Source organism: Mercenaria mercenaria, chromosome 6, assembly GCF_021730395.1.
Source record: "Mercenaria mercenaria strain notata chromosome 6, MADL_Memer_1, whole genome shotgun sequence".
Classification (NCBI taxonomy): domain Eukaryota; kingdom Metazoa; phylum Mollusca; class Bivalvia; order Venerida; family Veneridae; genus Mercenaria; species Mercenaria mercenaria.
In genome coordinates this window covers 37,047,480-37,074,168 of record NC_069366.1, presented here as the reverse complement: position 1 = coordinate 37,074,168, position 26,689 = coordinate 37,047,480, and the positions used below count along the sequence as shown (strand labels likewise).

Below are 26,689 nucleotides of genomic sequence, written 5' to 3'. Positions count from 1 at the left end.
TTTCTCCACGCACCATTTTGTATGCGAAAGCAATTATTCAATAAAATAATTATCACCGTATGACCACGCTTCTTTCGATGGCAAAAAATGTGTATGTTGTGTCTTAAGACCATTTCACATTGAACTAATTTTGTTTTAGAAGCTAACATGTATTTTGAATGTAGTTTTAAAGGTACAGATTGTAACTCCAGGCTCGCCGATGTTTGTTTTTACTAAGATAACGCCGAATCACGCTCTGACACAAGCTCACGCGAGATTACAGCCAGTTGCCATTCTGTGTATTGTATACTTCTTTGTTTAAACATAAAATAAAACTTTAAATTAATTTTAATTATTAAGTCCCAATGTTCAGTATACATTTAATTTTGTGTTCTTTCATCAGAATGCATTTACAGGATTCACACTTTGTGTTCCACCATCACACAGCTGGGACATCCTTGTCCTATAGTCATATTTCCAGTTACCTAATTGCTAAAGTGGAGGGACCAGACGAAAGCCGAACTAAGATATTAACTTGGTCAAATTGCTTTCTTGAAAATCTACAAATTTAGATGGCATGTTCAAACTCTTATCAAATATACCCTATCAAATATATGTCAGATTAGACCGGCTTAGGTATACATGCCAAAACTTTATGGAGGATGCATGCCTCTAGACTCTCCTTAGAAACTCTCCCCCTTAAACCAATATCCTGGATCTGCCACTGCCCTTAGTGTTAAATAATAGCAGTCCTCTTCATCTTTCTGTTAAATCTCATTCTGTGGTTTCCTGTGTCCTTGAAACCTTGATTAAATATTCATTGGCTTCTTTTCACTTATTTTGATTTACAAGAATCTGTTGCCAAAGATGCATGTTTCCATGTCTTGTCTGCAGCAAAAAACATACCAAGAATGTTTAATGACCCAGTGAACCAAGTACATCCACTGCAGTCACTGTGCTTTTGATTGTTTTTAAATGATCTCAAAATGCAGAACAAGTTCTACCAACCTTACTAAATTACAATTTGATTCGTTAACGAGACAGGATCTGTGTATATCATACATATTTCTCACATACTAGGAATGAAAACTGTCGCCATTCTTTGTTAGTGTTTAATTTAGTGTAAGAAGAGGATTCTTACGTTTTGAAAATTATCTTGTGACAAGTAATTTAAACAGTAAAAATGTTATGTAACTTGCATATGTTTGGTGTTATAAACCACAAACTAATGTTAAGGATTTTTTTATTTTGTACTTTTTTGTTGTAACATTATTTCAGCATCAGGTGTTGTCAAGTAATAACATGATGATATAGTTTTTTCCCATTTAAAGCTAATATTAAATCGTTTAAAGACACAGAATAACTTTTGTTGGCAATGTGCAAGCATTGTTTCATTTTACATCTTCCTGTAAGCAGAGAGACACATTTGAAAGGAAAACATAAAAGTTACTAAAACTTTGTTAGCTCGGACTCAGATAGATTGAACATCACCCTTTGCTCGACCTCATCGTCGGGTTTTGGCCATATTCTTTTTCTGGTCCCGTTGAGTCTGAGATAACAAAGTTTGATTGTATTCCCTTCAGCACATTGCCTTGACTAGACATGTGATTCTAAGTTATAAAAAATGATGGAAGGTCAATTGCCATAAAGACTTTAAAGAATGTTCAATGCAGTGTACTCTCACAATATATTTCAGAGTTTGAAGTTGTTCTACCCAAAGTCTTTCAACATGACAGTGCAGATATTTCTATATCAAACATTCGACAACGACGAAGCATTACGTCCGAAGTCTTCATTAACATCACCACACATCAGGACACCTTCCATGTCAAGCTTAAGCCAAATCTGGACTTGCTGGCTCCCAGCTTCAAAATCTATCATCGCCATGGAAATGCAGATAACATGACCGATGATGTCACAGTTGAAAGTGATGACATCACAGATATAGAATGTTTGTACAAAGGAGAGGTAGTGTCCCATGACGGAGCCCCGGCTGCCTTCTCTCTCTGTAATGGTCTGGTAAGTACGTTACAGTTAAATTACTAGTTTATATATTTTAGCTTTGTAACAGTAAGCATTGAGGCTTCATCCCCATGAGGTTTCAAGACTAACTAGTGTCATAACAAGATTTTGTGATCTAAAAGGAAGGTGAACTCTTTATAAACTTCTGTGAAAGAAGAGGCTGATAGGGATGGAAATGTCCCCTGCACATTTTACTGGAAGAAAGATTGTAAAATTTCGTGTCCTGTTACAGTATGTTTTTTACTGGATAACAAATGCTAGGTTATATCTGTGGTTGCCCCTGGAAGAGCACATGTTTGACAGATTTAGAAAATTATTATGGTACTTCTAAGAAATTAAAAATTTCTGCCTTGAGTTAATAGCAAGTTTAATACATTTCTTAAAAGTTCATACCACACATCTTTTTTATTGAGATATTTTGTCGAGTTTTGAAGTTGATTTACTGACTGAATGCGTCTGTAAAAGTGTTTACATTGCAAGTATGGTAGATCAACATGGAGATATATCTTTTTGCTGGTCACATACTTATCATACCATGTTAGCAGTGACGTTACTATGATTTGTGATCATTACTACAGTTTGTGATACTATAACAGATGATTCCGCGATCTCCCCCATAGGTGTAAATATCGTTGTCGTTGACAGCCCTAGCTTAACACTTCAATCGACGTGAAAGTAATCCCCCGTTTGGTCCTTGTGATATTTTACCGATTTGTCTTCTCGTAATATATCAGTCATTGAAAAGACGTCTACTTTAGATACTTACAAGCAATTATACGATGATTTACGACTACTTTGAAGTCCTGTGTAACAGTGACTCACTGTCCCGATAAAAAGATTGTTTAATTTATAAAGATTTGTTGTCATAAACACTAATGGTTTTAATAATGTTATGATATGTGTCTTGAAATAAAAGAGACAGGTATTGGTATTCTGTGTACTTCAGATGCTTGATAAATTGACGTGTAGTTGTTATTATTAAAAATCTGGTCAGCAACTTTATTTTTATTAATGGAAAATTATCAAAATTTAATCTTAATTGATCCGTCAGTTCACTAAGTACGTAATTTTGAAAAACAGAAGTTTTTGTTGTAGTTGTTATCTTTTGTGCAGAGTAAGAAAATTTTAGTGAAGCAATTTTTTTCAGTCATCCACTTTGATCTTTTATGAAAGCCACAAAACAGGCTTTTACATTCTTATATTATGTGTTTGTGTACCAAAGCTCACTCAGATACTTTGAGGTCTTATAATTTATACATTACTCCAGTCAAGAGGTTTGTAGGTAGTAACTTAAGCTACTAGTTATTTGATACTTCAAAGTATTAACTTTGTTAAGTGTTTTTACTCAAGAAATGAATAGCAGCTTATTAGTTTCTATTTGGGTATGATATTACATTAATGAGGTGCTGTTTATTAGTTTCCATTTGGGAAGTACATTTGCAAATTGTCCTGCTCTATGACTTATTTATAGCTGGTATGATCTGGGTACCCATCTCCATTTCTAGTATACATTTGTCCATGAGATTGTCAGATAAGCTGTACAAAATGACTGGGCTTGACAAATTAGCGAGGTATTGTTTAGCAGTTTCCATTTGGATATGAAATACATTAGCGAGGAAGGGCTTCAAATAATCAAGATTCTTTTCCATAGGCTGAGGAAGTATAGAAAGATATCCTTCACTTTGATCTTGTGTTAGAAATGATAAAAAAATACCAGTTAATCACACTGACCTTGACCTACTGAACTGCGTGCCTTGTTGAAAGGGTATTGCAGTTTTTGAGGACTTTTCTATGAAAATTACCCTGTCAGCCAAAACATATCTTTCTAATGAAATTTATTATTAATCAGGTATTGATTACAGAAAATAAATCATACAATATAGGAGGTTGACATGTAAACTATGATGAATGGTGGAATCAAATGATTTATTGACATGACAGTAGCAGATTTGCAACTGGATAGTGACCTGGTTAGGTCAAATGTCATTGCCTCAAATAAAACACTTATTTAAACAAGTTAATGTTATATATTGAAAACAGGGAAATGTGAAACCTTATGGAATCAATGATATATCTAAGATAGGGTTCGTCTTTCAAATTGACAGGTTTTATATTGCAATTAGAACAATTAATTGCCAAATGATTTTAACAGTGGTTAAATTAATTGGAAGTTACGCTGTGTTTACATGGGTATACAGCCCTAAATGGTATGTTAGGTACCATACTGTAATCAGTAGGAAATCAGAAAAAAAAAGAATAAAGTTTTTAGTGTTACAATAGGAAACAATGAGTTATATGATTGGTATAAAGAATTGTTTTGCTAAAGAGTTAGACATTGTTCACTGAGCTGAAAGCAAGTGTTATCAGTGTCGCCATTAATTACAGTAACAGATTTTTTTTTGAATTACTGTAAAGTGTGTGTTTCAAAACCAGATGCCCACTTACTAAATCATTCAGCTCTGAAGGTAGAACTGTGAATCAAGAGGTTGCGGATTTGATCCTTGAGCAAGGTGAAGATTTCCTGTGATTTTGCTGTGTACAGTTACTGAAGTCATTTATTCTCCACCTTTTTTCATTTGGCGGTCAGGTTCAAGTTTTATAGACTTGTATTTTGTCATTGTGAAACCTTTATACCATGGAAATAAGATATCACCTATAAAAAAGTATTCTCTGTGGCACAGTCAACTAATTGGACTATCCCCACTTTCAGTTGACAAGGGGAAGTTGTTAGCTATTGCAGAGAATTGGTAATCATAGGGAATGCAGGTTTACTGATATACTGTAGAAAAACATTGTTAAATAAAAATCAAATATACAAACCCTCTAAAATACAGAATACAGAATTCTGTTTAATAGAAAGAAAAGGCAGGCCATTGATAAATTGCTAAGTATAATGTTGATATAAATTATATTGTTTGAACAATTATTATAAATGAATTGGTCCTCAAAACACCTGTCAAGATTGTTTAGATTATTCATGTGTCACGTTTAATCGGGACAGTAAGTTTGAACAAAAACGTATTGTTTTTTATCTGCACAAAAACTGAGAGATTTCTTTACAACACCCAAGACTAATAATGTTAGAAGCTCATACTTTCACGTTTGAAGCATTGTACCCCCCCCCCCCCCCCCCCCATCTGATTCATGTTGAGAAGTTGTCATTTAGATGCTGTGAACATTCAGCAGTGTGAAACACTGGATAGAGAAACAGACTGCTCTAGTTATTTAACTGAAATATTGTTGAAAAATTGCTTTAAAGCCAGCAAATGTTTAATTTCAAATTAAAAAATGCCACCCTCAAATCCAGAACACCCGCGTTCATTTTGTCCGACATACTGATCTTCATAAAAATTCTGTTTCCGTGCCAAAGTAGCATTTTTAGCCTAAATAAAGACTCTTCTTATAATATAAACCTAATTCTGATATATTATTTCAGCTTGGCAAAAATAATAAGTTATTACATTTTTTGGATTAAATGGATAGTTTTGTGCATCAAAATTGATAATTTTGTGCATTGAGGAATGGGTTACATTTCTTCTGCTGCAGCAGACGTAATGTTAGAATTGATAGCTTCTGTTTGGAATACAGTCTGCTATCTCAAAATTGTTATGTATTACATGAATTATCAAGATATGTCATTAATAAATTAATTACAAGTTCTTTGAAGTTTTCTACGTGCACACTACCAGCGAAAGATGAGGGACCCTCTTCAAAGTGGGAATGTCGCACATGACTACTGTTTTGATAACACTTCATATTTTTTTTTTTAGATCAGATTAAAATAATCTTGTGGTTTTAAGTATATTTTAATTTGAGTAGTCGATTTTGGTTCTTACCAAATTGTTATAATTTTGTTGTTTTATGAATATCTGCAGTATTGGAGACAGTTTTTGGAAAAAGGAATGGGGCTGGGCGAAGCGGGTAGAAACAACTAACAAATGACTACAGTGGCAATTTGTTTCTCAAAATACAAAATCACGCTGTAGTGAAATTTTCAAGATTTCTGTAAATTTTGGGTTAGTGAAAATTAAAAAAAACTTGTCTCTTTTTTCAATCTAAAGTGTATCTGATTGTATCACTCTGTCTTGATACTGAGATAGGAAATATTGATGCTTTTTTACTTGAATTGACTTGCATAATGCATATTTTGTGAGTAATTTAGGCCTCTTCAAATGTTAATGGAAATTATTAATACGCCATTAATATATATTTGAGATAACATTGAAAACATAATTAAACTGTTAAAAATTGTAAATTGTTTAATAATGAGAGGGTTGTGAATAAATATCCTCTATCAATATGTTACAAAAAAAATAAAATAAAATAACTGACAAGAAACTGACAACAAAAACTGATAAAAATCACTTTCAACATTTTTTAAAGCAAAGACTTAAAGTGCAGTTAAGGATTGAAAAATGGATTTTTTTTTTTAAAAATGTACATAGTTTTTAATTGTTTTTATTTACAACAGTAACAAAGGTATTTTATGTTATTATTTTATAACTTCAGATATTTATTTTTTTCTCTTGTCTGGTTCTATTATATTTCATAAACTGTTCCATTTTCTAATACATTCCATTTTTTTTTTTTACTTGAGATATACAACCGTTGATGAATCATAAAGACCATACCTATTGGTTTTGCAGATTGTATATAAAAGATGCAGTGGAGTTCCTTTTTTCTCATTTCACTTCATTTAAAGTCCTTTGGGTTCTTTTTAATTTAAAAAACTGCAGCAGGCACAGTGTGCAATAGATTATGCAGTGATAAAAAGAGTTAAAAAATTGGGTGTCAAAATAGACGTGAGAATTTTTATTTGTTACCCAAACTTTTGGATTAAAATGATAAAAAGGGGAGTTTTTTGGTCTGCATCTAGTGTATGCGTTGATTTATTAAAATCTTTTGGAAAGGTTTATACCCAATTACTCTTGACTTTTCAGTGATACCACAGGGAAAAAAGGGTAAAGTTGCTATGAAAAATGTTCAGCCTGATATGAAATCTTTAAAACGGTTTGCATTTTTCTGCAATAAATTTTACACATGGTGGGAATAAATAAACAGTTAATAGATGAAGCAGTACCACAGTATCATTTTGATATATATCAGGCTTTCATACCAAAGTGAGAGTAGATACTGTTTTATGAAAAAATGTTATCAAAGTTTTTTAATTTTTATTTAGGGTTCAAGTTTCTCTGATTTTTTTCTGGTATGATGTTCTAGGCAGGTAGAAAGAAAATGATAAACTCCTTTCTTTTATTATCCCAACAAATGTTGTAGTATTTGGCTTTACACCCTTAATTGTCTTATATGGATACATAATTAATATCAGTACTTGTATTTATTTGTGAAAATAGAGAACCATCTTGTAATTAGCATTTCTTTGATACACAAAGCTAACAGGTACTGGTCAAGTAAAGGATTTGTTCAAAATTTCAAGGTCTGATCATTTAAACTTTACTAGTCAGTAATGTTCATCAAGTGCTTACTTCATGTTAGATTTTCATTGCAGGTATTTTCAAAAGTCTTGTTTGCCCAACCAAGATACACCCCCTGCGAAATGAAACGTTACTGTTCATGAACTTCTTGCTATATGTTTTTATTGTGCCATTTTATCTTCACGAACTAGCAGTGACCATGATTCTTCATTAGTTCATGAACTACATGTCATGAGTAGTGCATGAAAGATTCAAGAAAATAAAGTCATGTTTGTTCCTTTAACCTTTTATCATGGACAATATAAGAACTCTGTGTGATTCTTTAGCAGTACATGAACTGTTCATGAAAACTTTTTAAGGACAGTTCATGTCCAAAAATTCATGAACATAAACCAAGAACTGTTGAATGTTAGTTCATGAATATTTCTTTAATGGTTTGAAGTGTTCATGATATCAAGAACTGCCTTTCACAGTGGATGCAGCTATTTTGATATAAATGTAAGTTTGGTAAACATACTTTTCCCAAGGAATGATATGAATATAAGACCTATTACAGTTGAACTTGCTGTATACAAACTCAACGGGACCTGGGAAATTATTGTTTTTTTCGTACCAAACAAAATTCTTATTAACGAATGTATGACTCACCAGATAATTTGTCTGAGCAAGTTGGATAGTACCACCGGTATGACCAGCGAATCACTTCCCCTGTGAAATAGGTTCATGAACTTCATGAATTTATTTATGAATTTGTAAGAATTCATGAATTATTTCATGAATTATATATATATATATATATATATATATATATAGTTCATGAACTACAAGAAAAAAAAAAAAAAAAAAAAATATATATATATATATATATATATATATATATATATATATATATATATATAGTTCATGAACTACAAGGAAAAGTTCACTTACTTAAATTCATGAACTCTCAAGTTCAAGAATATTACTTTCATTTCATGAACTTGTAAATGTAGTTCATGAACATTTCAGAAAATCCATTCAATAATTTAAGAAATTCATGAACTTGAAAATGAAATTCAGATAATGATTGAAATTGTGATTCAGGAACTACAGGGTTATGGTTTTCCCCTGTAAAAGATTTTCTAGAACTAGTATTAAGTTCTTGAACATTCAAGAACTTCTGAAGAACTTAAAGAACTGTTCCTGAACCAGCATAACAGTTCTTAGACTGTGGTTCTAGAACAATGATGGTTCTTGACCATTGGTTCAAAAACTGCAAAAGTTCAGTAACTTACAGAACTTTACCAGTTCCTGAACAGTTACTGTTGGTATTAGACTAAGAACCAAAATTGTTCATGAACACAGGTTCATTAAAAGTACTAAAATTCAAAACCTTTTTCTAGTTCAGTACCAGATCTTGAACGCAATTGTGAGTTTCTGAACTGTTCATTCATTAACATAAAACTTAGGTTTATTACCTTTTACAATAATGAATAAGTTCATGAACTGTTTGTGAATGTTCATGAACATTAAATTCATAATGTCACATGATCCGTTTCCATTATTTTGTTGCATGCTGGGAAATTTTTAAAATGTCAAAATGTAAAGTTTTCACGACCCTGAAATAGTTCATGAATAAAAATTCATGAAAATCAAATTTATGTTTCATGAATTTCGATATTCATGAACTTCTTCATGAATTAAAATTCATGAATAAATATTCATGAGAATCAAAATTTATGTTTCATGAATTTCAATATTCATGAACTTGTTCATGTATTATTTTTAATTCATGAACAAGTTCATGAATATCAAAATTCGTGAAACATAAATTTTGACTCTCATGAATATTTATTCAAGAACTATTTCATGAAGTTCAGGAACCTTTTTCACAGGGGCTGTGAATAGCTTCTGATATATGGAAATACAGTAGTGAATACATGACTGTAGTTTTAAATTGATTAAGTTAGTTTGTTCAGATTACAATGAAATTACTCAACAAAAGTCGTACTTAAACACATAAAACTATACAGAAATTAAATTTTAATGTACAAATGTATTGGAACTTCACTCAGCATAAAGTGTTTATAGCACACATAGATGATATAGAAATATGTATAAACATCAGTGCATTTTATGCCAGATTTAGGCGTATTCATATTAGTTACATTTTCTTCACTACATGGCCCTTTTATGAACAATGGAAGTATTTTTCATGGACAGCAGGTGTACATGACATTATTACTTGGACTCGATTGTAATAAATAAGATAACTGACAACATAATGTTAATCTCTTTATTATGTATTTATTGATTACAGGTGACAATCACTTTGATTAAATATCAACACTGTATGGTTTCAAACTATTAAATAATCAAGCCTAACAAGGGTGAACTGGCCGCCGACTTCTTAAATTAGTTTGTATCAAAAGATGGAAAATTATAGCATTTAAGCTAATTGGGACTTCCAAAATGTGTACATATCTACCGATTATTTGTATGAAGCGAGTTTGCTATAACCAAAACAATTTTACAAAGGAAATAAAAGGACTTTGCCAGGGAATCCGGATTTTGTTCATTATACCCGAAAATTTGTGTTATAATTGCTAAATACTAGTATTAACCACTATATATTTAGCCAAAATTTATTAGAAATGCAAGTTTGTGGAATTATTATTACCTCCCTTTGCTGGCCTTGGTTACGTGGAAATAAATGAATTCCAAACTACCTTCTATTGAAGTCTAACTGTCTTGCCTTTTAGTTTCCCAATATTTGTCAAATGGAAATGTTAAACTAGAAATTATGTTGAAAAGGAAAGAAATACTAAGGTTTTAAATATTTTTTGCTCACCTGTCACAAAGTGACAAGGTGAGCTTTTGTGATTGCGCAGCGTCCGTCGTGCGTGCGTGCATGCGTAAACTTTTGCTTGTGACCACTCTAGAGGTCACATTTTTCATGGGATCTTTATGAAAATTGGTCAGAATGTTCACCTTGATGTTATCTAGGTCAAGTTCGAAACTGGGTCACATGCGGTCAAAAACTAGGTCAGTAGGTCTAAAAATAGAAAAACCTTGTGACCTCTCTAGAGGCCATACTTGTGAATGGATCTTCATAAAAATTGGTGAGAATGTTCACCTTGATATCTAGGTCAAGTTCGAAAGTGGGTCACGTGTCTTCAAAAAGTAGGTCAGTAGGTCAGATAATGAAAAACCTTGTGACCTCTCTAGAGGCCATATTTTTCATGAGAGCTTCATGAAATTTGATCAGAATGTTCATCTTGATGATATCTAGTTAAAATTCGAAACTGGGTCATGTGCGGTCCAAGACTAGGTCAGTAGGTCTAAAAATAGAAAAAACCTTGTGACCTCTCTAGAGGCCATATTTTCCATGGGATCTTCATGAAAATTGGTCTCAATGTTCATCTTGATGATATCTAGGTCAAGTTCAAAACTGGATCATGTGCGGTCAAAAACTAGGTCACTAGGTCAAATAATAGAAAAACCTTGTGACCTCTGTAGAGGCCATATTTTTCATGGTATCTGCATGAAAATTGGTCAGAATGTTCACCTTGATGATATCTAGGCCAAGTTGAAAACTGGGTCACGTGCGGTCAAAAACTAGGTCAGTAGGTCAAATAATAGAAAAACCTTGTGACCACTCTAGAGGCCATATTTTTCATAGGATCTGTATGAAAGTTGGTCTGAATGTTCATCTTGATGATATCTAGGTCAAGTTTGAAACCGGGTCAACTGTGGTCAAAAACTAGGTCACTAGGTCTAAACATAGAAAACCCTTTGGACCTCTCTAGAGCCATATTTTTCAATGGATCTTCATGAAAACTGGTGAGAATGTTCACCTTGATGATATCTAGGTCAAGTTCAAAACTGGGTCATGTGCGGTCAAAAACTAGGTCAATAGGTCTAAAAATAGAAAAACCTTGTGACCTCTCTAGAGGCCATATTTTTCATTCATGAGATATTCATGAAAATTGGTGAGAATGTTCACCTTGATGATATCTAGGTCAAGTACAAAACTGGGTCACATGCCTTCAAAAACTAGGTCATTATGTCAATTAATAGAAATACCTTGTGACCTCTCTAGAGGCCATATTTTTCAGTGGATCTTCATGAAAATTGGTCAGAATAAACGACGTCATACTCAGTTCATGTGGGGACAGGTGAGCGATTCAGGACCATCATGGTCCTCTTGTTTATATTGACGTGGTGCAGGAGCTGGGAGTAATTACAAAGTTGTATGAATCTAATAGGGATAAAACTTTTATGTAATAGTTCTTTTCGTCCTTGAAATAGAATATTTCTATATTGTTATAGAATATACGAAAAATGAAAAATGTCATAAAATGAGCCGCACCATGAGAAAACCTGAACATAGTGGCTTTGCGACCAGCATGGATCCAGACCAGCCTGTGCATCTGCACAGTCTGGTCAGGATTCATGCTGTTCGCATTCAAAGCCTATTGCAATTAGAGAAACTGTTAGCGAACATCATGGATCCTGACCAGACTGCGCGGATGCGCAGGCTGGTCTGGATCTATGCTGGTCCCAAAGCCACTATGTTGGTTTTCTCATGGCATGGCTCAAATGTTGCTTTGATATGACTGACCACCTTTAAATGTGTTCTTATGAAATCTCCAAATTGTTATCAAAATTTGAAGTTCAATGGCCGTTGAGTTATCAGCTTTAGGATTATCACTTTGGTCTCCTATTTCAAATCAAGACAGGTTGTTTTTCCTTAACAGCAGTTTTTATCAGATTTCCTTGTTTTCACAAAGCAGTCAATGTAGTTTAGTTAGTAGTGAGTAGTAAGTTTCTAGTCTGTCTGGGTAGTCTGCCTGACTGGTTCTTCCAAAATTAAAGGTAATTGAAATATTAAGTGTTTTCAGCTCCTCTTGTTATTAGAGAAGGTCTAAGATTCCAGGGCAAGCCAGTTGTACACCTTGACAATTTGATAGAGCTCAAATTATTCATCCTGGTCATCCTTGTTCTACTAGTGGAGAACAAGGCAGAACAAGTGCAGAAACAGAATGCAGAAAAACAGAATGTACAGGTTAACTGACTGCAGAATCTGTGAACAAATGGCATAAATGAAATACATTGTAGGTGGGAAAGGAGTTTATGCCACATAGTTGGACTAGCCATAATATGGGAAAAGAGTTGTTCAGATTTTTTGGTTTATTTCCATTTTTCAGCATAATTTCAGTTACATAACAGTGGATATTTAGCCTAGATTCTGTGCTGGACAAGTAACAGGAACAAAACAAATAACTTAGATATAATTTAACATGTCTTATTTCATGTATTTTATGCATTAATTTAATCATATTAGTTTTGACATTAAATAGCTAAATCGTTCAGATGTAAAATATAATTTAAGTTTATGGATTAAAAAGAAGCCCTGACCAACGAAATAACATTTAGCAGTTTGATGCGAAATTCCTCACACAGATATGAATTCATGAGGAGGTTTGTTGAAAAAATATAAATCCATCAGATTGTCAGAGGCAAAAACATTTTGTTTGTACCAGATTACAATTTTATTGAAATTATCTTCTTTCTTGCTTGAAATCACTGGAGAATGATGAAGATGGACTTGTCAGATGATAACAGATGGACATGGTGTGAAATGATAGCATCAGAAAATTATCTGAGGTGTAGGTCACTACCCTTTTGTTCAGGTGTGCAGCTCCTTAAGTTTTAGGAGTATTTCATCAAAACATAACAAATGTTAACTTAATACCAACAATCTACCTGTCCACTACATGTTTTACCCTACTCTCCTGTATGACTTGATACTTTAAAATAATCTCAAAAAGTTGTCTCCCTTTAAAAATGAATGCCATTTGTAAAGAAATGAACATAAACAATTGTTGAAACTAGTTATGTGAAATTTCAGCACTTAGACATTATTGCAAATGCATCAAAACGAAGATATATACAGTCGACATTGTATTAAGAGACCACCCAAGGGACTGCTAAGAAGTGCTCTCTTAATGGAATGGTCTCTTAATGAATTTCAGTCAGACGAAAAGGAAAGTTATTTTTAACTGTTAATGTAACTGTATTTATTATGAACATACATGTCTGGTTTCAAAATCTGTTTTAACATCGTGAACACTTTTCCAAGTCCACAAACCGTGAAATTTATGGCTACATTGTTTGTCAGTTCGACTGATACAAAGGTTAATTGCATTCAGTCACGTGCAAAACATACTCGCTAATTACACATATGAAGAAATGTCCAGTAGAATTTTGGTACCCGGTCGCTTAATAGATACACTTTTGTCGAATATTTTACCTGTCGGGACTACATTAATGTGGTCGCTAGTCGTTTAATAAAAAAGTCGTTTAATGGAATGAATTTATATACTGAAAACGGTCGGGAGGGATTTTGACTGGTCGTTTAATACAAAAATCGCTTAATAGAGGTGGTCGCAAGTACGATGTTGACTGTAATGGTGAGTTTTTAAAGGCATTGAACTGTCAGAAAGTGTGGCCCCTTTATGCAGTCTTTATCCAGAATTCTTTCTATGATTTGGTGTTATTGAATTTTTTTTTTTAAATATTGAGCTTACGGGTACTCACATCTGGGTATGAGATTGGGATGGGGCAATAACTGTTTGACATGTAGCATCATATAATTCCTGCTCAAAGTTAATAAAAATTCAGAGTGCCCATAATTAGGTCCAAGAGGTGTGTTTTCAGCTGCGTGATTTGGAGAATTATAAGAGCTGTTCCACTCACTAACGTCACACCTTGGTTTGCTTGCAGTGGTCAAATATTGCTTGTATTGGATTGAAACATTTTGCGCAAAAGGCTTCCTAGTCATCAGATCTGCTGAAATAACCAAAGCAGGGTCTTTCAAAAATGAATTCAGTTTTAGTGACCCTGGTTAAAGGTTTGCTTGCAACTAACTGAAACTGTTTCTCAGTAACCACGTAAAACTCAGACCTTGAGGCTTCCTAGTCATCAAACCTTCTTGCATAACCAAGTAAGACAACTTTTGATTGATTTTGATATAAAAGTTACCAGCCTTCTTTGACTTAGAAAATTTTGTTAATGTTCTCAGTTACAGCAGTCCTGTATGTGATTGACAGGGTGAACTTCACACAAGGCTTCCTAATCTTGAAACCTACTAGATTTTAGGTCATTTAGGAGTAAAAATTAGGTTACATGGGAACTGGTTAGAATGTTTGTCTTTATGGTATCTATGTCAGTTGAAAACTGGGTTGTATGGTTCACTTAAAAAAGTGAGTGATAGAGGGCGTTTATGGCCCATTTGTTTAGGTAAATTAGACCTTCTGTATTTCAAGAACAAAGCTGCTATGATTTTACACATTACAGTCTGTTTTTTTATGCAACTATGTACATCATAAACAAAAATGATCAGTTAAAAACTGCATCAGGTATAAATGTAATAGAAAGTATTTTACAGTTTCGTACTTGAAAACATGTTGTTCAGCATAACTATGTGGCTGAAGGGGCTAAAAGTAGGAGGGCTGCACTTACAATATGTATTTAAGTGACTCTTTAAACTGAAGGAATTTCTCTGAATGGGGGTGGTACCATTTCTTAAACATCTGGAGCTGAATATGGCATAGTGCACTTTCTGTGAAGTCATGTGCTGTAGAAAGTTTATGAAGGTGATGGCCACTTACTGATGATAAAATTAACACCTAGATATGATTATTTTGTTAGTACAATCCTGATACGGTCTGCACAGAATAACAAAGTAATCTTTCTAATATAGACTTGACACATAGTTGAAATGAATAGTCTGTGATTAGACTGTATGTTTTGTTCACCAACAATGACTCGTGCAAAATTACTAATCTGTAATCAGACCCTATGTTTTATTCACAAGAGATGACACCTGCAAAATTACTAATCTGTAATCAGACCCTATGTTTTGCTCACAAGAGATGACACCTGCAAAATTACTAATCTGTAATCAGACCCTATGTTTTGCTCACAAGAGATGTCTTCTGCAAAATTACTAATCTGTAATCAGACCCTATGTTTTGCTCACAAGAGAAGTCTTCAGCAAAATTACTAATCTGTAATCAGACTCTATGTTTTGCTCACAAGAGATGTCTTCAGCAAAATTACTAATCTGTAATCAGACTCTATGTTTTGCTCACAAGAGATGTCTTCAGCAAAATTACTAATCTGTAATCAGACCCTATGTTTTGCTCACAAGAGATGTCTTCAGCAAAATTACTAATCTGTTATCAGACCCTATGTTTTGCTCACAAGAGATGTCTTCAGCAAAATTACTAATCTGTAATCAGACTCTATGTTTTGCTCACAAGAGATGTCTTCAGCAAAATTACTAATCTGTAATCAGACTCTATGTTTTGCTCACAAGAGATGTCTTCAGCAAAATTACTAATCTGTAATCAGACTCTATGTTTTATTCACAAGTGTTGGTGACACCTCCAAATTACTTATCTGTAATCAGACCCTATGTTTTATTCACAAGTGTTGACTCGTGCAAAATTACTAATCTGTAATCAGACTCTGTGTTTTATTCACAAGAGATGACCCTTGCAAAATTACTAGTCTGTAATCAGACCCTATGTCTTATTCACAAGATATGACTTGTGAAGATTTACTAATCTGTAATCAGACTGTTTTATTCACAAGAGATGACTCCTGCAAAATTACTAATCTATCATCAGACCCTATGTTTTATTCACAAGTGTTGACGACTCCTGCACAATTACTAACCTGTAATCAGACTGTATGTTTTGTTCACAAGAGATGACTCCTGCAAAATAATTAGTCTTTAATTTGACCTAATATTTTTTATCACAGGAGACAACTCCTGCAGTTTTCTCAATATTGAATAATTAAGTCCCTTTTCTTCTGAAAACATGTAATCAGAGCTGGGACAAAATTTTGCTTGGATAGTAAATGTGGACATTTGAAAAATTAAGAGTATTCAATTTTTTTAACAAGATACTGATTATAGTCATTATCCAGAAGAATATCCACTTAGCTCAGTAGGGAGATCACAGCTGTATGGATCATGGGGTTGTGAGTTCGATCCCCAGGTGAGGCATTTTTCTCCATGACAATTTGTCTATAGATATTGTATCAGAAGTCATTTTTCTCCTCCACCTCTGCCCATGCGGAGAAGTTGACAGCAGCTGAGCTAATTGTGGAGAACAGGTGAGTTTAACTGCTACAGAATCCAGGAACTTGGGAGAGGTAAACTGCAACATAACTGAAACACTGTTGAAAAATGGCACTAAAACCAACAGGGAAGAACAAAGTGGTTCTATTTTTATTGCGTACTGTTATTACAAGTTAAACACAGTACCAGGCCCCAGTTTACTGCATTGTAAAACTTCAGTGTCAGATTGACTTTAAAATTTTTTTTTCTCTTAGAAAATAATTGTTGTGTGATAAATGGTGTGTAATTCAATGAAACTTTTACATGAAATTTTAGATAATTAGGTAATTTTCTTCAATTAATTACACATTACATCTCTTCCTCAGCTTCACCAGGTGATTTTTTTTCATATTAGGACATTCAACTGTAAATTTTTTGCCTCTGAACTTAAATGGTTTTTATATAGCAGTTTTTGCAAATTAATTGTAAGATAAGATGCATTTAAACTTAAGACCCCACAAAATTTTCCTTTTCATTTTTACATTGACAAATTGCCAGGGAAATGTATAATTACATGTTGGAATGCTGTGAAAATTGCTCTTATATCCCAACCTCCCGCCTCAAATGGATGTTATTACAGACGATAGTGTCTCCGTAGCAGTCGTTAATCTTTCTTCGCACAAATTTGTCCGTAAGTCCGAAAGCAAATACCCCTGAACAGACAGTATACGTCAGTTTTTGTCACTGTATTAGTTATATATTTGACTAGCACTTTGACGAGTGTTTTTAGACACTCCTATAAGTGTTCTTTGATTACTGTATCATATTTCTGCCACATTATCATAGTGAAGACATCATTCTTAATATCCTCGGATGCCCTACTGCGTGATTACCATATTTTGCTTGTAAATTTTAAGTTTAGGTCAGCCCCCAGAAATCGGATAAGGTTATATTCTAGTGACAGTTTTTGCTTATTTTGTTGAGTTTGCTTTTCTAGTTCTTTTGTACCTAAACGAATATCCTTGTTATAATTTACATCTCAGTTCGCCTCTTAGGTTTCTAACTGCAGATATAGATGCCATTAAGCTACGGGACTATGGTAATTAAAGTACTGACAGATGCTGGGCCAAAGCAACTTACTTAATCTGAAGTCGAGACAGGTGCCAAGCTTAGTGGTCATGATGACTCCAGATAAATTACTGAATTTAAAGGGCCAGAGCAACTTACTAAATTTGAAGTCCAGACTGGTGCCAAGCTAAGGAGTCATGATGACTCCAGATAAATTACGTAATCCAAAGTCCTGACAGTTGCCAAACTATGGGCCGTGGTAACTTACTCAGTCTGAAGTCCTGATAGAGTTCAAGCAAAGGGTGCTAAGTTGCCAAGCTTGGGGCAATTATAGTTTATTTAATCCAAAGTCCTAACAGGGCAATGATCACTTACTTAATCTGATGTCTTAACAGATGCCATGCTAAGGGCCTGTGGTTACTTATTTATTCCAAAGTCCTGATAGATTTCAAGCTAAGGGACAATAGTAACTTAATAACTCCTATTAAAGTCCTGACAGATTTTTAGCAAAGGGGTTATATATACTAACTTTGAAATCCTTACAGATGCCATTTAGTTAAGGGATCGTGGTATCTTAATCAAAAGTCCTGACAGAAGCAAAGCATAGGGGCATGGTAACTTGTGTAATCCAATGGCCTTAACATAATGGAAACATCTGTGTCCTGTGGACTCATTTCTATCTAAAACATGGTTGTATATTTTGTTTTCTAACAAGATGCTGAAGTTAAATCTTATTGAAAGCCAAATCCCAAAATGGATTTTTACATGACAAAACTCTAAGATGAGTCACTGGAAATGCAGTTCAGTTGAAAATGCATAAAAAGGTTAATCTCTATAATTTTCATCAAAAAGCTGCAGCTGAATGTTAGACCAGGCTGCTACTGGTACTTCTATTGTTGTGGCTGAAGTGCTAATGGAAGAACACTTGAAACTTGATTAGTGTAATTGTGCTGCTGAAATTGGTCTGAAAACTGAGAGTTTGGTGCAAAATGTGAAATTTGATTATCTGATGGTCAAGTTTGGGTCATTGGACATATTTTGTTGAATTGATTGACCTCTGCATAAAAAATAACTGTCACTAGATTAACCATAGAATTATGGTTATGTATTACAAATACATGAATTAAGACACCCTCTGCTGTTTTAAAACAGTTATTCTATTTGAAGCACAACATTTAATTTCGCCACTTCTGCACAGTCTAAACAAAATTGGCATAATATTAATATTAACACTGGAGCAAGTTTTAAATCTTTATTTCTGAAATAGTATTATGTCTGCAATGAAATGGCATACTGAGCTATGGCAGGCACTGCTTTTTGTTGGGTTGATGAGTCCATGTTTCAACAATATTTGTTTCCAGTTTGCCTTGCTTTTACTTCCACTGGTACATAGCTCACCAAAAGCACTCACTGTCTGTTGTGATTTCCAGGTACAATCTAAATACTGTTATGTTTCTTTAAAGGTAATAATTTGAAGCAGTCAGCAGCATTTAAGATGGAAATTCATCACCCCATCAGTTGAGATACATATTTTTAGAAAAAGAAATAAAGGCCACTTAAACAAAATGTGTAACCAATTGTCAATGTTTGACCAAAACTTCCAGCCAGAGATGACACCCTTTACCTCATTTTACTTTGATACAGAATTTTGATACCATGTCGTATTCATCATTTGACATGCTATTACCTTGAAAACCATACAAAAGGTCAAAACAAATCTTTTTATTTTCAGAAATCTCTTCACACAGTTCCTTTAAACAGGGACTTGTGCATAAAATGCAGTTTAACATTTGTGGTATAGGGTAACACCCCCTAGCACTAAGCTTAGGAAGTGTGTGATGGAGATTTTATTTCTTTTTCAGGGCTTGTATCTTTGAGATTGTTTTTAGCTCACAATGCTCAGGTGAGTTTTTCTGATCGCTCGATGTCCGGCATCCGTCTGTCGTCTGGCGTCTGTCGTCTGTCGTCCGTCAACATTTAGCTTGTGTATGCGATAGAGGCCGTATTTTTCAACTGATCTTCATGAAATTTGGTCAGAATGATTACCTTGATGAAATCTAGGCCAAGTTCGAAAATGGGTCATCTGGGGTCAAAAACTAGGTCACTAGGTCAAATCAAGGAAAAACCTTGTTTATGCGATAGAGGCTGTATTTTTCAATTGATCTTCATGAATTTTAGTCAGAATGATTATCTTCATGAAATCTAGGCAGAGTTCGAAAATGGGTCATCTGGGATCAAAATCTAGGTCACTAGGTCAAATCAAGGAAAAACCTTGTGTATGCGATAGAGGCTGTATTTTTCAATTGATCTTCATTAATTTTAGTTAGAATGATTACCTTGATGAAATCTACGACAAGTTTGAAAATGGGTCTTCTAGGATCAAAAACTAGGTCACTAGATCAAATCAAGGAAAAACCTTGTGTATGCAATAGAGGCTGTATTTTTCAATTGATCTTCATGAATTTTGGTCAGAATGATTTCCTTGATGAAATCTAGGCCGAGTTCGAAAATGGGTCATCTGGGGTCAAAAACTAGGTCACTATGTCAAATCAAAGAAAAACCTTGTGTATGCGATAGAGGCTGTATTTTTCAATTGATCTTCATGAAATTTTGTCAGAATGATAACCTTGATGAAATCTAGACAGAGTTCGAAAATGGGTCATCTGGGGTCAAAAACTAGGTCAAATCAAAGAAAAACCTTGTGTATGCAATAGAGGCTGTATTTTTCAATTGATCTTCATGAATTTTGGTCAGAATGATTGCCTTGATGAAATCTAGGCCAGTTACGAATATGGGTCATATGGGGTCAAAAACTAGGTCACTAGGTCAAATCAAAGAAAAACCTTGTGTATGCAATAGGGGCTGCATTTTACACCAGATCTTCATGAAATTTGATCAGAGTATTTGTCTGGATGAAATCTAGGTCGAATTTAAATGTGGGTCATCATGGGTCAAAAACTAGGTCACTAGGTCAAATTAAAGAAAAACGTTTTGTATGCAGTAGAGGCTGTATTTTTCAATTGAGGTTCATGAAATTTAGTCAGAATGATTGCCTTGATCAAATCTAGATCAAGTTTGAATGTAGGTTACCTTGGCTTAAAAACTAGGTCACTAGGTCAAATTAAGGAAAATACTTGTTTACACTTCAAGAGACCACATTTTTGGTCCAATCTTAATGAAAATTGGTCAGAATATTTGTTTCCATGAAATCACTAATGTCAAACATGTTAACACTGTTATGGTTTGGTTCTCAGGTGAGCGACCTAGGGCCATCTTGGCCCTCTTGTTGATTACCGGCACCTGTTGAGAAATTTAAAATTTTGGTCTTTCCAAAAATTCTTTCTATAATTAAGAAAGATACAAAACTTTTTTGTGAATAAAATTTCATAAAGCATTGTATGCCACTGTCACAGAAAAGTGCATTTTGTTTATTGGCTTGGAGCTATGGCTCCAAACCTATATATTATTTTCACTTATTTTGCCTCCCCAAATCTAGTCGTGTCTACTGCAAGAAGCCGGGAGCAGAATCTGTCCAAGTGGCAGGATGTAAGGAGTCTACTGATTGGTCACACCTACATGCTTCGGTCCAATGGGTGTTTGCGTTTAATTCGAGGGTGTTTCATGAACAATAATATGCCAACAAAATGTGAATCAATTACATATATTAACACTTTATTGAAAATTGAGATTGTTTCATATCTGACTTTACATATTTCAGTTATTTTAGTTACTATTGTCAAGAATTTATGGACATTTATACCGGTAAGTAAGCACACCCCTGAAATAATGTAATCTACCAAATGGGTATCTCTGAGGAAAATTTGCCGCCACTTTCTGCACTTACGTTGTTGCCAAATCCATTAGTGTTTAAAGGGGTATCTGGTTTTAGACTGCTTCTATGCCTGTTTTTACTGCTTAGTCATGTTTGCGAAAAAGACAGAGAAGTTGAATACTTCTGGTTTGTCGGATTTAAATAGTAACAAAGGAAAACCCTCATTTGGACTAAACAGAACAAGTGGACAATACGGATGCTTTTACACAATATTTTCAGTTTTATACGAACTGTTTTTGTTTTGATCATAAGCTACTATACTTGCAGTCTTTGATATAGTTCCTAGATTGCAAAACCAGGCAAGCCTTTCCTTTTAAAAGGAACTCTGCTTTGAATCATGAAACCTTCCATGCCTGAGAGTACATTTGCACTGAGAGAAATTCTGCCAACTGGGCTACCAATAGCTACTGTATAGCTACCACAGTAGCGGCTTTGTAGGGCAGGAGTGACACAGTGTATCAGACATAGACTTACATCAAATTATACCTAAGTAGCGTAAGATAATATAACAATGATAGCGGTAATTTGATTACACGATTAAGCTTTCACCTTTAACTTTTATCTTGTTTTATGTGTTTTTACCTTTTTGAAGCAGTGATTTAGGCCAAATTCTCTAGTCTGGACTATCAGACAATTTGACCCTAGAAAGCAAATGTTTATTTTTTATCAAAGGACAGAGTCAGATTTATGACGCATAAATCTGTTTAATACCCAGGTAAAAGAGATACCCTTAAAATGTAGCTAAGTTGACAATATTTGAAACAGGCAATTAAGGATTATGTCCCTTGATCTTCACTTTGATGAAAAAGTCGTAAATAGCTGTATACTTGACAATAAGGATAAGGTTAATAAGCACACACCTCTTGTGATTGTATTGGGATTGGACCATCCTTAAATATTTGTTTGTTTCCTGTGATCCTAATGAATTCACCAAAACTGTCCAAAGTGACAGATTTTTTTAGCTCAGCTGAGCACGGGAATGCTCAAGGTGAGCTATTGCAGTTGACTCCTGTCTGTTTTTGACGTATCTCCCTAACTATCATCATTCTGCACAGTATAACTGTAAACACTCCACAGGTCACTATTTGGACAAAGTAAACAAATGTTCACTTGCATAAAATCTCAGATGAGTGTGATAATGGGTAATCTGGGTTAAAAAACTAGGTGACTAGGTCAAATCTTAGTAAAATCTTCTTTACACTCTGGAGGCCTGCACATTTCATACTTAATTTTTATATCAATGCTGGTTAAAATCTTGTGTGTTTAAAGATCTAGGGCAGGGAAGAAACTGGTTCATCTGGGGTCAAAAGATAGGTCACAAGGTCAAATCATAGAGACATTTTGTTGTATTCTAAAGGTCATAATATTTCACCTAATCTATGTGAAATGTGCTGAGAATGTTTGTAATAGCTGAAACTGGGTCATCTTTAGTCAGAAACTCGGGCAGGAGCCCTGATTTACATCAAACATGGTATTGTTATGAAATCTAGGTCAAGTATGAAAATAGGTCATCTAGGGTTAAAATAAGGTCAGAAGGCATAGTCACTGGAAAAACTTTATTCACAGTATTAACCACTTTTTCAGCCTGGTCTGCATGAAATCTGGCCAGGTTGTTTGTCTACAGGTATAAAATTTGTAGCAATTTCAGACTGGGTTATAGGTGACAAAATTAGGTCAGTAGGTCAAATTGTAGAAAATCATAGTGAACACTTTAGTAAATGAGACTTTTTATGTTATCTGTTAATTAGTTTATCTCTGGTAATTAGATTATCTTAAGTTGTGTAACTTGGGATTTTTCTCAGTACCAAAGTTATGGCTCTTGATTTAGTCAAAAATATCTGAAAGGGCCTAAAGACACTCATCTAGTTTATCTGTTGGTGTAAGGTACATAAGCTCTTCCTAATTCTACCTTTTCTAACTTGACCTGTACTGAATATATAAAGGTCAAAAGTGTAGTCAAAAGAATCCTGGTAAAATTATTTTACTGTTTGAAGTTGCAAGTAGAGCTGCAAGGATTCATTTGACAGCCGATTCGATTGGATTTTGATAATTTATTGCCGATTTCGATTTTTTCGATTCGATTCTTGCACGTATATTTCTCAACAGTTTCGTTCAACTTAACTCTTATAATAGATCATTTCAGGGTAGAATGAATTTAAGATTCTCAAGGTTTAGACATACTTTTTACCAGGGGATCTTTCAGCTGCAGGCGAGAAGCCATTTTATTTCTGGTACAATTACTTTGTGACAAGAGAAGCAGCTTGACATGACTAATCTTTGCTAAAAGCCGCTATTCTGGTACTAAATTACGCTGCAAAGAACTGGGACTTATAAAAAGAAATCAAATTGGAAATGTTAGGTTACGAATCGAGAATCAAATTGAAGGCATGGTATTCAAATTCCTAAGCTGGTGTCTCAGTTAACCACATCATATACCGGCTAACTGTGATGATCTGACATACAGTACACAGATTCCATAGCTCTGTTTTGCTTTTTGTACACCTGAAGGGATGTATTATGTTACGATGCTGGTGTCCGTCCGTACTGTTCACCACATCGAGACGACATACAGGGCTCACTTTACGGTCAAAGCAGCACTTTGGACTCAAAGGTCATATGACTTTGTTTCGTGTCTGCTCTGTAACTCTTGAACTGCTTGAAAGATTTGAAAGAAACTTGGCACAAATGTTCACCACAACTTGCAGAGCGCATATTTTGGATGACTTGCTTCAAAGTCAAGGTCATATTTTCATGTCCGCCCTGTAAGTCTTTAACCCCTTGAAGGATTATGAGAAACTGGACACAAATGTTCACCACATCGAGATGATGTGCAGAGCCTATGTTTTGAATGGCTTGCTTCAAGGTCAAGGTCACACTTAGGGGTCAAAGGTCATTTGACTTTGTTTCGTGTCTGCCCAGTAACTCTTGAACTGCTTGAAGGATTTTAGAGAAACTTAGCACAAATGTTCACCAGATTGAAATGAGGTGCAGAGCCTATGTTTCGAATGGCTTGCTTCAAGGTCAGTGGCATACTAAGGGGTCAAAACTCTTGAACCCCATGAAGGATTTTGAAGAAACTTGACACAAATTTTCACCACATCAAGACGACATGCAGGGCTCACTTTACGGTCAAGGCAACACTTAGGACTCAAAGGTCATATGACTTTTTCATGTCTGCTCTGTAACTCTTGAACCCCGTGAAGGAATTCGAAGAAACTTGACACAATTGTTCACAACTGTTTTTGATGGCTTGCTTCAAGGTCAAGGTCACACTTAGGGGTTAAAGATCATATGACTTTGCTCAGTTACTCTTGAACTGCTTGAAGGATTTTTGCAATAGAACCATTGCCAAGTCACATGTCATCTTTACATAAGCATCGTCATCACCATGGTAACAATCAGCATCATAGTCATGACCCTTAGGGGTTAAAGATCATATGACTTTGCTCAGTAACTCTTGAACTGCTTGAAGGATTTTGAAGAAACTTGGCACAAATGTTCACCACAACGAGAAGAGGTGCAGAGCGCATGTTTCAGATGGCTTGTTTCAAGGTCAAAGTCACACTAAGGGTCAAAGGTCATACCTTCGGGTGTATATTGCTCAGCATTGCGTTGCTCTTGTTTATAATAAAGCTATGCACAGTATTTTGACTTAGCAAATTTTGATCAAGTATTTGAATGTGAGCTGGTATGTCAGTACCCATTAATACTTCACACACTTGTCCACTGTGATGAGCAGACATACTCTGTACAGGTTCCATAACTCTGTTGAATAGTCTAGCGTTGCTATTTCCCTCCCTGCCCCCTCCCGGGAGGTTACACAATATGTAGGGTTATAAAATATGCTTTTTCTGTTTTTACCCAATACTGCAACATTTCTAAGCTGTTTTAGTAATGAGGCCTTGAAGAGTTTTAAACTTTTATGGCTTTAAGTGTTAGACTTTTTTACAACTATTTTCAAAAAAAAAAAAAATGAGAGCATTAAGTTTTAGTGGTACAGTAAAACTTTTTGATGTGCAGACAAGTAATTGTGTTATACAAGGACTTCTTTCATGCTCACAAAATAATAAACCACACTTTTTTCAAATGCATTTTCAATGCTATGTCTAAATAATTAAAAGGTAAAAGCTTTACTGTGTCATGTTGGGTCATTTTGTTACATAATATGTAATATTTACAAGACTTTTAATTCAGACAACTTTTTGAAATCTGGTGCATAATGTTTTAAGGTTGTGTGAAAACTGCTAAAGAGATCTACAGACTAATTATTTGTAATGACAAAACTTCAGTTCAGTTATTGTATTAGAGAAATAATGTAATATGTAAAGCATAAAAAGATAAAAAAGGAAATTGAAAAATCATTTAAATTTTTTTTGGCAAACTAATGTTTTGGGGTGCTTATATTCATGGATTTAGAAATTTAAAAATAAAAAGAAAGAGTATTTTCTTTTTTTGTTATGCCCCTGAAGGGAGGCATATTAGTTTTCAACTGTCCGTCTGTTCGTCACACTAATGTCCGTTCGTCACACCAATGTTAACTTTTTGCATGAAGGCACTTTACTCGCGAACCACTGCACCCAGGACCTTCAAACTTCACTTGCTGATAGTACTTTCTGAGTGCACAACCCCTATTGACCTTGGGGTCACCAGGTCAAAGGTCAAGGTCACAGGGGCCAATGTTAACTTTTTGCATGAAGGCTCTTTACTCGCGAACCACTGCACCCAGGACCTTCAAACTTCACATGCTGGTATTACTTATTGAGTGCACAACCCCTATTGACTTTGGGGTCACCAGGTCAAAGGTCAAGGTCACAGGGGCCAATGTTATCTTTTTGCATGAAGGCACTTTACTTGCAAACCACTGCACCCAGGACCTTCAAACTTCATGTGCTGGTAGTACTTATTCAGTACACGACCCCTACTGACTTTGGGGTCACCAGGTCAGAAGTCAAGGTCACAGGGGCCAATGTTAACTTTTTGCATGAAGGCACTGTACTCGCGAACCACTGCACCCAGGACCTTCAAACTTCACTTGCTGGTAGTATTTATTGAGTACATGACCCCTACTGACTTTGGGGTCACCAGGTCAAAGGTCAAGGTCACAGGCGCCAATGTTAACTTTTTGCATGAAGGCTTTTTACTCGCGAACCACTGCACCCAGGACCTTCAAACTTCACATGCTGATAGTACTTATTGAGTACACGACCCCTATTGACTTTTGGGTCACCAGGTCAAAGG

The 26,689-nt window shown here is 34.7% G+C and overlaps 1 protein-coding gene across 1 annotated transcript in view; it reads left to right on the top strand.

Annotated features, from left to right (window-relative positions):
* LOC123549083 (A disintegrin and metalloproteinase with thrombospondin motifs 18-like) overlaps positions 1 to 26,689 on the top strand; it is a 106,226-nt gene that overhangs the window by 38,304 nt on the left and 41,233 nt on the right. The window contains exon 3 of the mRNA XM_053546759.1: positions 1,676 to 1,998. Coding sequence (XP_053402734.1) covers positions 1,676 to 1,998 — 323 coding nt within the window. The remainder of the gene's footprint in view (positions 1 to 1,675; positions 1,999 to 26,689) is intronic.